This window comes from Camelina sativa, chromosome 4, assembly GCF_030686135.1.
Source record: "Camelina sativa cultivar CO46 ecotype springtype chromosome 4, ASM3068613v1".
In the NCBI taxonomy this organism is placed as follows: Eukaryota; Viridiplantae; Streptophyta; class Magnoliopsida; order Brassicales; family Brassicaceae; genus Camelina; species Camelina sativa.
In genome coordinates this window covers 18,066,577-18,081,185 of record NC_141883.1, presented here as the reverse complement: position 1 = coordinate 18,081,185, position 14,609 = coordinate 18,066,577, and the positions used below count along the sequence as shown (strand labels likewise).

Here is a 14,609-nt window from a genome sequence, read left to right as displayed (position 1 = left end):
ACAAAACCTTGAAAGAAAATGAACTTTAAAAAAAGAATTTCAATACATGATGTGTATTAGTATAGTTTTACACATTTTATTTTAAAGATTTTAATGCATGTAATAATATGAGAAACCTGAAAAAAAAATAGAAAAAATGAGTTTGTAGGAATGAATTTTTGGTTAATTTAAATTGACAAAAGTATTACTTATGAAATTATGACGTATAGAAGAATACTATTTAGGATATTTTTGGATTTCCAAAAATTTGTGGATGTTAACTGATTTTTTAATTATTAAATTTAAAATACTAACCAATATACATATTATCTCATATAATGCTCATATTATTTTTGTTATTAAAATTTTAACTCTAATCAATGAAGAAATGAATTATGGTTTTATGATGAAATAGATAGTTACATGTGATTACTAAACTGGATGTCTAATGATGAAATTTATTTTACATTAAAAAAATTTCAAATATTAATATATATCATTTTAAAAAAATCATTTAAGAATATTAGTAATTTTTTATGTTTGATATTATAATTTCAACACATGTATTTTTGTAATGCATATGTTAAAAAATAAGGTAATTCGAAATAAATTATAATTTATAGTAATAAATCTTCAGTTATTTGATGGGAATGTCGCTATATCTTTATATATGTTTTTATTTTATAAATTTCACTCCTTTAAAATTGATTATGAAATGAAGTAAAATTAGTACTTATAAGATAACAACATAACAAATATATCTTAAATTTTGCCCAAAAATAAATAAAAAAAACAAATATATCTTAAATAATGTTGATTCAGTTTTTTTTGCGAATTATATTTTGTTTATTTTTATTTGTATTTTTAATTCTTACTAAGATATAGATTTGATATGGTGTATTAATTGTGTTTGATATAAAAAAATTTAGTTCTCTGCATTAAGATGAAAAGTGTAATTAAACTTAAAATATGGTTTATCATGATAATATCGATATTTTAATGGCACTCTCTGTGCTATAAGAATTTTTGGGTAAAAACACAAAGATTAATAAACAATAAATATTATGTCATTTATAATACTTCAACCAATAGAAAAATTTACTGCATAGTTCAAATATTCATAAATTGTTATATTAATAAAAATTGTATATAGAAACTTGAGAAAATATTATAAAATAGAGCAAAAAAGCTTTGAAACTCTTATATAATGGAACTGAGAGAATATTAAAATAAAATATGAAAGGTTTAGATTCAATATTAAAATGTTATAAAATAAAATTTATAAACATGTATATTACTATTTAGTTATTCTCAATAACTTTTTCTAATTTTTACCCGCGTAATAACACGAGCTTTATCTAGTTGACATATAATAAGTTGTGAATGATTAATCGAACTAGCAGTGCCGGCCCAACCAATTTTGCTGCCTAAAGCAAATTTTTTTTTTCCCATTAATAAACATTAGAAAAAAAAGTTATAAAAACTGCTACACAAAGGTTCGAACTCTTAGCACTGAAGGAGAATAAAAGCGTACCCAACCACTGTACCACCAAAAAATTTTGAAAATTAATGCCCCTTAAATTGCTAATATAATCTGGCGCCTAAAGCCCTTGCTTTACGGGCTTTAGGTCAAGGCACACCGAATCGAAGAACTGATACAAAAGTGTTATTAAACTGGTAATGTACAAACTGAAGTCAACAATAGCGATTTCGATACGAGAAGCTTCTTCTTAATTCTAAAAACAAACAAAACATAATTCTTTGATCTGAAGGATCATATGTCAAGAATTTTGTTTTTAGCTTATGATTGTTATTTGTTAACATAAGATTTAGATGGTACGACTGGTTTCTTTGATAGATCCACAAGTTTATTAAATTTCAAGCTAAATGGTATAACTATAATAATAATAATAAATTATTATATATTTAATAGTCAATAAACATATTTCAGATATTGAAAGGAAATAATGAAAAAAATGATAAATTGAAACGAAAAATTACAATATTATCTGAACTATTTTAGATAATTAAAATTATTTTCAGTCTTTTCACAAGTAAATGTCTAAATATGTAAGAATTCACCATATAACAAAAATAAATATTTCCCCAAAATTCTAATTAATTTTTTTTTTTTGGTGGAAGAGGAGGAGAAACCTCCCCAAAATTAAAAATTCTAATTAATTTTGAACAAGTTTAGTTTTATAAAAATGAAATATCTAAAGAGATAATACGACTAATAATATAATATCCCAGCCCATACGTAACTCAAATCTTAAAAAACGGATATAAGACAGAACATTTGGAAAGTGTATAAAGTAAATCAAAATTGTTTTGCTAAAATTATAAAATAAAATATTATTTATTGACAAGTTTAGAAACTGCCACATCAGATGATACGTTTGGTCAAATGTTTTGTTGTCATTGTAACCGAGTAAGCTAAACCACTAATTATTGTTACTATTTTTAATTTAATCCGCTTTTCGTGTTTTTGAAGTCTCTTTTAATCTTTATCTCACCCAACAGAAAAAATTAAACAAATTCTAAAAAAAGGATTCATAAACAGAAAACAAAATCTTAAATAACAAAGATATATTCAAACTTTGACATAAGAAGAAGCTCCGACACTTGTGTGCGAGTATAATACGATCCTTCTCCCACTCTTCAGATCACAAAGTTTTCGTTTTTTTTTTTAAAGGGTTCATCGATTCGGTACCGATCTCCTCAATTCCTCTCTTTCTTTTATTGAAAGATTTCATTTTTCTATTTGTTTGATGCGTTTTTTCTTTTTTTTTGTAATCTAAATATTTCAGGGTTGTGTGGAGTGATCTCTCATCAATGGCGTCAAGTGATAAGCAAACAAGCCCAAAGCCTCCACCTTCACCTTCACCTCTCCGTAATTCCAAGTTTTGTCCGGTAAAAGTTATGATTTTTATTCGATTCTGGCCATACCCATTTAAATATCATGCGTTGAATCATGTGAAGGTGTTACTACTTTTATATGGTTGAAGAATGAATCACGTGTTTTGATCCTTGTTCAGTTTTGTTAATTGATCATTTGATCTCGTTGACATTGTATTGAATCAAACGGTTTAGGGATCTTTTGATTAGTCACAAGGATCATTTGAGATTGAATTCCTTGTAATATTTTGACTTAGATCTGAGGTTGTCACAATCTTGTACTGAGAACAGCAAGAGTCTGTGAGAGAGCTTTGTTAAGTTGTATTGTACTATGTTCTGATTCTTCTATCTTCTGCATCCGGATGACTATGATTTAGTTTGTATTGATAAGATGTGGTAACTGATTTAGTTTCCTCATTTGTCAGTCCAATATGAGGATCTTGATCTCAGGAGGAGCTGGATTCATTGGCTCTCACCTTGTTGATAAGCTGATGGAAAATGAAAAGAATGAGGTTAGCATTGAAATGCATATAGGAATACATAATAGTTTTTGTGTGATTTGGGTTGATGTTTAAACCTTTTTCCCCCAGGTGATTGTTGCTGATAACTATTTCACCGGTTCAAAGGGAAACCTTAAGAAGTGGATCGGTCATCCGAGATTTGAGCTTATCCGTCACGGTATGGTCTCGAAACTCTCTGGCTTGTTGCTTCAGTTGAGAATGGAATATTCCTGTCATTTGTTGTCCTCGTTTATATCTTGGCTTTGGGTTTAACAGATGTCACGGAGCCACTTTTGATTGAGGTTGATCGGATTTACCATCTCGCATGTCCTGCTTCTCCCATCTTCTATAAGTACAACCCTGTGAAGACAATCAAGACCAATGTGATTGGTACACTGAACATGCTAGGTCTTGCCAAGCGTGTTGGAGCAAGGTTTGCAAATTGATCCATTGTTTATACCTTGTTTCTGTTGATCTTCACCTTTGTGACTAACTAACTCTTCTTCCGAACAGGATTTTGCTTACCTCAACCTCGGAAGTGTATGGAGATCCTCTGATCCATCCCCAGCCTGAGAGCTACTGGGGAAATGTCAACCCAATTGGTAGGCTCAAACACTCATTAGCTTTAAATAAATATATTATCTGTGTTAATTCACTGTCTTATAACGTGGTTGCTATGATAAAAGGGGTTAGGAGCTGTTATGACGAAGGCAAGCGTGTGGCTGAGACCTTGATGTTTGACTACCACAGGCAACATGGAATTGGTCAGTTGTATTTCCTAGTGGCTCTCGCGTCAACATTGTTCCCATAGTTTCACCAAGACTCTTTCCTTTATTGCTTTCTTTTTGTTTGTTGTTCGTTGTAGAAATCCGCATTGCCAGAATCTTCAACACCTATGGTCCACGCATGAACATTGATGATGGCCGTGTTGTAAGCAACTTCATTGCTCAAGCACTACGGTGAGACCGACCGCTTTACCCAATCCATCAAACAAATTTTCCTTTTTTTCGAGCTATAATATGATTCATGAGTCATCTCTTGGCCTTGTTGTTGCAATGATTATCCAGGGGTGAGGCATTGACTGTTCAGAAACCAGGGACACAGACTCGCAGTTTCTGTTATGTATCTGACATGGTTGATGGACTTATGCGCCTCATGGAAGGAAATGACACTGGTCCCATCAACATTGGTAACCCAGGTAAATCCCCTAACAGTCCTCCATTACACAAAATACAACTCAACCCAACCTATCTCTTGAACTTATGCTTACTGTCTGAGTCTTTGGTTTCTCAGGTGAGTTTACCATGGTGGAACTAGCTGAGACAGTGAAGGAGGTGAGTGTCTGGTTTCTTGATTGATATGAGTACGTGCTTTGAAAATCTTGGGTGTCCGGTAATGACATGTTGCTTTGTTTTCAGCTGATTAACCCGAGCATAGAGATAAAGATGGTTGAGAACACACCAGATGATCCAAGACAGAGGAAGCCGGACATCACAAAGGCAAAAGAAGTGTTGGGATGGGAACCAAAGGTGAAACTCCGTGAAGGTCTTCCCCTTATGGAAGAAGACTTCAGGCTAAGGCTCGGAGTCCCCAAAGAATAAAACTTGGTCACGGATCAAAAGCAAACGTGGATGCACTACAAGTCAGTTCTACTTTTCAGATTCCATTGCGCAGGTGGCTATTTTCATATAATATGTTTCCACTTTCCACAGTGGAAAACTCCGTAGAGAAAAATAAAGATTATGAACGAATGCTTTTTTTATTTAAGGAAAAATATATTTTTCTTGCCATAGTGTTCGCTGCTAAAGTGAAGCCATTTCTTCATATCTTGAAATTCAAGACTTGAATGAGGTAAACAACTTTGGTGAAGACACTCATCTCTAGTCATCAAAAATACTTTGGTGAAACCACTCATCTCTACAGCAAACATGTCTGTTAACAAGAAACTATGTTATAAAAAACAAATTGCAACGTAATTGATCATCAAAGGCCAAAGCTAAACCTGGATCTAGTTTATGCCACAACCTAAAGTCTACCTAAAAGCAAAAAAGATTAGACTTCTGAAAGACAATGGTTAAGATTGGAACTACTGACAGGATTATTAGAACAAAAAGTTAATATTCATTGGGGAGACAAAGCCTTATTGAATCCATTTCCAATGGGAAGAAGAAGATACAGTGAACAAAACCATAGCATTGGTAAAGTTTCAGAAAAAGAACTGCAAAACTCAGAGAAAAGAAAAAGAGTATATCGAATGCTCTTCTTTTGTTATTGAACAAGTTTCGAAGCTGAAGCATCCAACACTATATATGTTCCAGAAATATGCCTCTTAGCTTCTACACTTTCGTGAATCATCATCCTCACCTGAAAATACAACAAGAAGTTAAAACCTTTAGAGTTTTGCTACGAGTTTAAAGCATAGTCAATAAGCAATGTAACCAACCAAATGCTTCCACGATATCACGCAGACGTGCAAAAAACAACAGAACAAACCTAACAAACAAGACATATCTAGAGCCATCTGACTATGAATCAATCATAATACAACCTAAATACGAAATAAATCATCCATTGATTACAAAACCTAGAAACCTCAACAGCCCTTTTGATTACATCGATTCCAAAATGCTCTAAAGATCAAATCATCTACAAAAACCAAGAAAGTTCAAATTTTGCGTTACCTCCTGTGTTGCTGGACGAACTTGGAGTTCTTGGCATCTTCCTCTGCATTATATAAATCAAACATTTTTTTACGGGAAATTAGGGTTTTTTCCAAAATCAAAAATCAATAATTAAGAGATGATGAACAAAAGTAATCGCATAAATCTCGATCTGAATCCGTAAACACAGCTGAAATGGGAGAAATTTAATGGATCCGAGGAAGAAGACTTTTACCAGTGAATCCGGCGGTTAACTTGGTGATGAGGACGCCGGTGACGGCGAAACCGGTGAGGAATGGCCAGCAACGTTTCCATTCTCTCTTGAAGAACACTGGCCATGGATCGAACAATCTCATCTCTCTCTGCAGAAACGATTTCTCAGGTTGTTGTTGTTGTTGTCTGGATGACTGCTTCTCGCGTCAGGGAGAGAGGTCAAATCTGAATCAGTTTTTGTGTAAAGACTCGTTTCTTTAGTGGGCTTTGTAGCCCTAAACTTCTTAGCCCATGATAAGTTTTCAAATACGAAGGTATTTTAATCATTTTCATGGTTTTGTTTTTTTTAATGGATTTTAGTCTAATCTACCACATTTGTTATAAAATTTTCCAGTTTTACCATAATCATAAACTCTTTTTCACTTATATCACAAATGGAATTACAAATGTTGAAAATATCCTTCTGTTTAGTAGCTGGAAATTTAAAGAAATTGTGTTACTTTATATGAGCACAAAATTGAACATACGGTCAGGTTATACTATGTCTGACTTGGCATTTATTAAGGTAGTGTAGCGCTGAGAAAAAGAAAAAAGATTCGTAAATTGCAGTAATGACATAAATGAGAGCATTAATTAGGTCTGTAGACAAATTATTTTTTTGGTTTATTCGTGTAGGTAAATTTCTTTCGTTAATATGGGTAGATAAGTTCCGATTTGTTGAAGTTGGAGACATTATTTTTGATGAGTTTATAGAGAAGGTATTTTCTGTAGACAAGTTGAACATATAGACAAGTTATCAAGTTCATTGTGATGGAAAAGTTCCAATTTGTTGGGTCTATGGACACATCGTTATTGATTAGTATGTATACAAGTTCCTACTTGTCCAGGTCTGGAGACAAGTTGATTTTTTTTTGTAGATAAATTGGTTTTGTTGTTTGTGGACAAATATACTTAATTACATTTAGATACTAAGTTTTATGACTTGTATAATACTAGCTTGAAATATAATTTAGATTCTCTTTTGGCATATTGCCCCTTAATGAAACCAGAATAAAGAAGAGAATTGGTCCACTGGAACTAGTTCACTGGATATGGTCCATCTACAGCCAAATGTGTGGTTCACAGTGTAAACTTGGCTGGATCTTGGACAATGTCTTTCATAGATGTATCACTTTCCATCCTCTGATCGATAACTTACGGCTTCAGAAGATATGTATAATGGACAAAATTAGTTAGTAAAGTAGACAAGTTGGGTGGTCCACCGGATTTGGTTTAATGGATCTGGTCCATCAGAACTTGTCGACCAGTGGGTGCATCACGCAACCTCAAAATAAGAATATGCAGAGAAGATCTATACCCTTTTGCCGGAGCAGACGGCGGTGTGTTGCTCTTGACGATCACCATCATTGGAATAATCTCATTCGTAGCTAGCCATTGAACCAAGTCTTATTTAGTAATCTCATCTCATTGTCTATATCCCACTTGCAATCTTCCTCTTTCCCGGAGTTTTTGCTGCCGGTGAACTTTTACGGATGGGGTCAGATCTAAATGATTTACGACCGTGACAATGTTGTGATTGCATCTCTTCGCCGCTGCCTTTGGATTTGCGATTCACTCTAAGGGGACAAAACGAGGGTCAATATTAAAGGTTGTCAAAACCATGAAAATCATGCAACAATTGTAGATGAAGTGGGTTAAACTTACGACATAACACGGAGAAGAGAATAAGAGATTTTGGCTCCGATTGGTAACGACTGTTACTTATGGCTGTAAAGACTTTAACTTTAAAATTTTAGTTGTAGAGAATTTGGCTGGAGATGCTTTGAGTGTACAAATTTTAACTGTTAAAATTTGATTGGTAACGAACACTTTTAAAGCTGTAACTGTTACTTTTATTATTAAAAATATTGAAATGATGATATTAATGATGATAATAAAAATAAAAATAATTATTATTGAAATGGATCTTAAAAGAAAGAGAAAAAATAAGAATAATTATTTTATAAAAATAAAATATGTAAAAAATATATATATAAACTTGTAGAGAGCTTTATTATTATTTCAATCATCATGGAAAATAAGAAAAAGAAAAAATAATTACAGCTTTTTTTAATTTATTTTTTAACAGCCAAAAAAATCTCACATTTGTGGCTTTAAAAATTTGTACGTAGAACCTAAAAAAAATGGGCAGTTAGACTTTTAAGACTTTTAAGATTAATAAAGCAATAAAAGCATGATTGGTAAAATTTTGGCTTTTAAAACTTTAAATTAATTTTAAAGTCTTTAAAGTCTCTCACAATCAGAGCTTTATGTGTTTCACTTTCAGTAGAAGAGATGAAGAGACAATTAATGAAAAAAAAAAAAGATTCCATTTAATTTGAAATAGGAGAGTACATGTAAAGACAACACAATAATTAATACATGAAAATAATAAATAAAAGAAAAAAGAATTACTCTTTCTATTAATATTTTTTTAAAAAACTCATAGGGTTACATTCGTGTTTCTACTCATGGCTTATAGTATTACCTGAAAGGAGTAATCAAATGTAGTAAAAGACACAAGATAAGTTTTGGAATGTGGTAGATTTATTAGAAATTTTTTTTTTGATAGCTATGGGATTTCAGTTATTTCAGTTTGTTCTGTTCTTTGGTTATTTTTTTCATTATGAAAATGTTGTCGAAATTAATTGAAATAACATTTGGTTCTTCAAAACCTAAACTAACCGAATTTTTCTATTTTCTTTTGTTTTTCACCCCGGCTTTTCCAATTATTTTGGATAATTTTGGGTTGTTCGATTATTGACGAATGCTGGTTAATTTTCCTTTCATTTTGTGTATAACCGTAATAGAATCTAGTTATTAAAAAAAAAAGAATCGGTTGACTGAAAACCAGACCGAACTGAATTTTTTGGTTAACCAAAATATTTTTAACATTACTAATCGGTTCAAGACCTATAACTAAAACCAGCCAGTGTCAGCTTAGATAGGGGACAAGCGGTGCGACCGCCCGGGTTCATAGATTAAGGAAATAAATACTTTTTTTTTATATATTGGAAAAAAAGAATTTGTAAGATAAAAGGGGCACCAAAACAAAAAATGTAAGATAAAGGGGCAAAAATAAAAAATAATGCAAGATAAAAGGGCACAGAAAAATAATGTAAGATAAAAAAGACAAAAACAAAATTTATAACACAAAAATAGTCCATTAAAATATGTTTTAAGAATTTGTTTTTATGAGTCAGTAATCAAAAAGATTTTTTTATCTTCAATAATTATCTTAACAGACTCCAACAACAGTAGAACGAAAATAAAATTTTATAATCTTCTTAAGTGTATATATTATAAATCCATATTTTTTTTAACATAAAACCGAGATTAAAAAAAAAAATTTGATCTTTCATTCGAAAAAAAAAAAATTACCCAGGAGACCCTAAAAACCTTGAGCCGGCACTGAAACCAGCTTACGAATGTGGAAGATAAATCATGCAAATATCAATACAGCACAGAACACGAGATCAAAAGAGTGTTTTGTTTTTTCGTTTAATTTTAGTTATGATGTCTCAAAACAAAAACATTGACGAAAGATTATACCAACAACAATTCATCAACGTGGGTTACCTGATGAATGAGGCTTCTTTTACAATAACTACCTTGCCCTAGGGATAACTTCAGTATCAAAGTTCATGGTCATTTCAAGGGAACTATCAGTGTACTCCATGTCTTGATTCTGATTTCTCATCAAGTTTTCTGAAGTTAGACACTCTTTTAGTACGCTAATAACTTGGGACATGCTTGGTCGTTTTTCTGAAGAAGGGTTTGCGCATGACATAGCCAATTCAAGAGCTTTCCATACAGAGTTTGAGTTGTAATCTCCGTAAAGATTAGGATCCATGATCCGGGTGATATCTCCTCTGTTAAGCACAAGCGCAACCCATTCTGTTATGTGTCGCTTTTCGCGGTTTTGGTCAATCACACGTTGGTTTGTCATCATCTCCAATAACACTATCCCAAAACTGTAGACATCGCTCATCTCGGCCAACCTACCTGTCCTGTAATACCTGGCAGGCAAGAGAATATGCAGTATGATTCATATGTGATCAGTATACCAACTAATATGAATATGGACTTAAAATTCAACATGAAATGGTGAGTTTCACATCTAGGATGGTTAAGCATCGACTAAAAGATTCCACTTATAAAGAAAACTACGTAATCTAAAATACTTACTCAGGATCTAGATATCCAGGAGTACCAGCAACAACTGTTGAAATATGAGATTCATCTCCAAGTTGGAAGGATCTTGAAAGCCCAAAATCCGCAATTTTGGCAGTGAATCGCTTGTCCAACAATATATTCGTACTTTTGACATCTCTATGTACCATTGATGGCCGACAACCAATATGTAAGTATTCCAGTCCTAAAAATATTAGCAAACGCGCATATAACTAAGTTTTACACAATGTAAATATCTTGAAACTCAACACTATCACCACTGACCACTATAACAAAAATTTCAAATTGTGACTAACATTTGATTAACAAGAGTTTAGAAATATTCATTAGATATGTTTTATATGGCTTGTTTAGGTTAGGTTAAGATGTATTAGTTGAATGTTCAATGATTACAATAAACTTTTGGTTTAACTTTAAACAAGGTAAGTGACTAAGAGCTATTTTGAGTTAGTAGAAACCTAGTGCGGCATCAATGGCTATTCTTAATCGAGTACTCCACTTCAAAATAGAGACATCATGTTTTCCTACAATAAATCATCAAAATAAGATATTGTATATGATTTTTGTAATAACGAAGGAATAATAATGTTATATATGCATATATACATCTTTCACCTATATACATCTTTCACCTGACAAATGATGTTTTAAGTCCACGTTGGACAAGTATTCGTAGATGAGAGCCAAGTGACCTCGTTCATCGCAATACCCAACAAGGCCAACCAAGTTAATGTGATGAACTCTCAGCAGAAGTTCAACCTGCATACCAACAATTTAACAAATATATAAAACACATTAACTTAGCATGCATGATGTATATAAATATACATATTTTTTGTTACAACTTTTCCAGAATATTTAAAGGATTACATGCCTCTGCCTTGAAATGTTTATACCCTTGTGATGATGTTTGGGAGAGTATTTTAACAGCTACTTCCTCTGAACCATTCAAATAACCATGATAGACAATGCCAAAACCTCCTTCACCAAGAGCTCTTTCAAAGTTTTTTGTCATTTCTGTAACTTCTGAATAAGTAAACTTTTTCCTTTTTGTCTTGATCGAGTCGTCTGATTTACTACTAGTAGATGGAATTGGTGAAGGGGGTATGTCTGTAGAAAGAAATATTTAGTACAAAAACCATACATGTGATAACCTTGTAAAATATAATTTGTTGATGAGAGTCTCTTCAAATTATACCTTTCACATGACTTCGTGCTTTTTTCTTTCTGCACACACAAATGAGAACTAGTAGAACGAGAATGATCACAATAGCAGAAGCAAGTACAATGAATTTCATTGGAATTTGGAGAACCGGGATTTCGAGACTTACTAACCCTGTTTAAGTTAAAAGATGTCAATGGTTATTGAAAATAACTATAGCTTGAATTTGGAGAAGCTAGTAAGTAAGCATACAATGTGTTAGATGATCTTAGCAAACATAATTTTTAACTACGACCACCCATAAGTCTCATAATCAGGGGGCGCCAAAGCGATATAAATATCTTTTTACATGAAAAGAAGTTTGTCAAATTGAAATATTAGAAGCGTCGGTACCTTCGGGATCTAGAGCTTGGACAAGGTGAATAAGAGAGAAAGCTGATATAAGTGCGAGCAGCAAACTTCCTTGGGGACTCTCCATATTCTCGTAGTTCCGAAGCAAAAAACATGCACTGGCCTAAGTTTTGAACAATCTATGATGTTTACATATAAGCAGTGAGGAGCACATAAATATTTTTCGACATATCAAAAAAAGACTTTCCCAAGTGAAGCCTGAAAACGTGAGAACATGATTAAAATGCAAAAACAAATTTAAGGATTAATTAATACGTTCTAGTGGTCAATAAGCCGTTTTTGGTTAGTTTATAGTTTATACAAGTGGTCTAGTTTATCACAAAGATACTATCATACTACTAATAACAGAAAAGTATATGCTATAATAGTACGAAACCACTAACTAACTAAATAACTAACATGAGAGGTGAATAAATGTTAATATATAAAGAGTTGACTTGAATTGTTCTTTTCTTTTGGTAATTTACTTTGTTGTTGTATATGGTAGGTGACTCACTGGCTCTTATGCAACATCCTGATTTAATGGATTATTCGCTTCTTTTTGCTTCTTTTTTATCTTTTTTATCTTTTTTTTTTTTTTTTTTTGTCATTTTTCGAAAATCATATATGTTGTAAATCACTTGGAGTGGATCTCCATAACCGGCTCATTCATATGTCCAAGTCCACAAGGCCCATTAGTCCTTTTCTCTTATTCTAAATCGGTTTAGGAATCACATTTTACTTAGGGCTTTATCCTTTACTATATAATGTATTATTCAATTGAATCATTAATAATACGAGAGAATACATCCTTCGAGTATCTCTACTTTCATAACACGTTATCAGCACAATGCTCTAACCAACTGAGAAAAATCCCCTAACCCTAAAACCCTAAACCGCCGCCGCACATAAGTTCTTATTCGTTCAAGCTCGGCGATCGGTTCCTGTTCGTGATCAATCCGCGTTCATGGTAAGATTCTGTTCGTGATCAAGTTTTGTTCGTGACTAGTCCGAGGTTCGTGATCAAGCTCAAGCTATATCCGAGGTCTTTAGCTCCCAGATCAATTCCAGTCAACCCCAAAACGATAGAAGGTAAATAAATGGAACTCATCGGACAAATATATCGAACCTGATCTCTTAATTATATTGGAACCCTAAAATATACAATTACACAATCAACAAATCAAAACCCTAAGCTTTGAAACCCTAAACCCTAAAACTTTAAAATTTGGATTGTATGAGGTTTAGAATTGCTTAGGATAAGATTGATTGTTATTGTTTTGATTGATTCTATGTCTTGCATAAATTGAAACTTAAAATCGGAATTTTGTCTTGCATGAAACCCTAAAACTAAGAACTTAAAATTGAAACCCTAGAGAAAAGTTTTTTCTAAAACCTCTTGTCCTAATTCTATTCAGAATAGGAAAATTTACTAAACTAAAAAGGAAATAATCTTATCTAGAGAAAATGAAAAATTTAAAACTTAAAATTATTTGCATATTTCCTTGTCCATACTAGATTATATTTTTGTCTAGGATTGTTTTATGCATATATTAACTATATATTAAAAGACAAAAACTATATATTAAAAGACAAGAAATTATTTACTAAAATTGGCATGGTTCGATCTTAAATACCGCATGGCCTAGACGAAATTAATTGCATGGTTCGGTCTTAAATACCGCATGGCATAATCCAAGATGATTGCATGGTTCAGTTTTAAATACCGCATGAAAATAATCGGGTGCATGTTTTGTATTTTATAATGGGCATTGGACACTAAAATTACCCTGAAATCAAAGGACCTTTGTGAGTGCATTGAGGATGATAATGATTGTACTGAAAAGAGTAGGTACAAGGCGATTTTGCTAATATGCCATCATCTTGCTGAGAGTCTCAAGAATCAGTACCTTACCATTGAGAATCCTCTTGACCTTTGGACAGAGTTGAAAAACAGATATGGACACAAAAAGACGGTGCTCCTACCAAAGGCTCAATTTGGTAAGGAGGTTACTCAGGAAGAATTGCTAGCGAAAACATTCTCAACCTTTCACACCAATAACATACTGCTTCAGCAACATTATCGTGAAAAGGGTTTTAAGACATATGCAAGTCTCATCTCTTGTTTGCTACTTGCTGATCAGAACAATGAGTTATTACTAATGAATAGTGCAATGAGACCTCCTGGTACTGCTCCATTACCAGAAGCTCACAAGGTTGATATGACCAAGAAAGAGCCTTAAGAGACTAAAGAGTCTAACTACGTCCATAGAAGCAAGTATCACGGTCGTGGCCGTGGTGAAAGAGGACATGGTGGTCGTGGCAATTACCATGGAAATAATTATGATGGTCATGGCCGTGGGAATCGATCAGACTTCGGTCGTGGTCGAGGTAGAGGCCGCAGAATTTTCAAACCGCAACATAAGACCAAATCCATTTGCCATAGATGTGGTATGGAGAATCATTGGGTAAAGACATGCAGAACACCTAAGCATCTTGTTGATCTCTATCAAGAGAATTTGAAAAAAGAATCCAGAAGCTAATCTGGTTCATCTTGATGGTGAAGGAGATTTC

The 14,609-nt window shown here is 32.9% G+C and overlaps 2 protein-coding genes and 1 long non-coding RNA gene across 5 annotated transcripts; 1 reads left to right on the top strand and 2 right to left on the bottom strand.

The window, feature by feature from the left end:
- Positions 1-2,429: 2,429 nt before the first annotated feature.
- LOC104780453 (UDP-glucuronic acid decarboxylase 5) lies at positions 2,430-5,167 on the top strand. The gene is made up of 11 exons (XM_010504951.3): positions 2,430-2,688; positions 2,790-2,892; positions 3,303-3,389; positions 3,468-3,555; positions 3,654-3,810; positions 3,891-3,979; positions 4,064-4,141; positions 4,243-4,336; positions 4,445-4,575; positions 4,671-4,711; positions 4,796-5,167. Exons 2-11 carry the CDS (start codon positions 2,815-2,817, stop codon positions 4,976-4,978), a joined length of 1,026 nt encoding a protein of 341 aa, XP_010503253.1. The 5' UTR covers positions 2,430-2,688; positions 2,790-2,814; the 3' UTR covers positions 4,979-5,167.
- Positions 5,168-5,451: 284 nt separating this feature from the next.
- On the bottom strand, positions 5,452-6,476 carry LOC104780451 (ATP synthase small subunit 6-A, mitochondrial). 2 transcript variants are annotated; one of them, XR_766747.2, is made up of 3 exons: positions 6,273-6,369; positions 6,059-6,101; positions 5,452-5,741 (listed from the first exon to the last, which is right to left on the bottom strand). It is a non-coding gene; the product is annotated as an ATP synthase small subunit 6-A, mitochondrial (long non-coding RNA). The 2 variants fall into 2 exon arrangements; XR_002037702.2 differs by lacking the exon at positions 5,452-5,741 and having other exon boundaries at positions 6,055-6,101; positions 6,273-6,476.
- Positions 6,477-9,896: 3,420 nt separating this feature from the next.
- LOC104780450 (putative receptor-like protein kinase At3g46340) lies at positions 9,897-11,513 on the bottom strand. Of its 2 annotated transcripts, none has more exons than XM_087509079.1 (5): positions 11,358-11,513; positions 11,116-11,242; positions 10,942-11,007; positions 10,478-10,667; positions 9,897-10,308 (listed from the first exon to the last, which is right to left on the bottom strand). In XM_087509079.1, the coding sequence occupies exons 1-5, from the start codon at positions 11,496-11,498 to the stop codon at positions 9,897-9,899; spliced, it is 936 nt and encodes a 311-aa protein (XP_087365205.1). In that variant the 5' UTR covers positions 11,499-11,513. The 2 variants fall into 2 exon arrangements, with proteins under 2 accessions (XP_087365205.1, XP_019099925.2); XM_019244380.2 differs by having other exon boundaries at positions 9,897-10,299; positions 11,116-11,244; positions 11,408-11,498.
- Between the last annotated feature and the right edge of the window lie 3,096 nt (positions 11,514-14,609).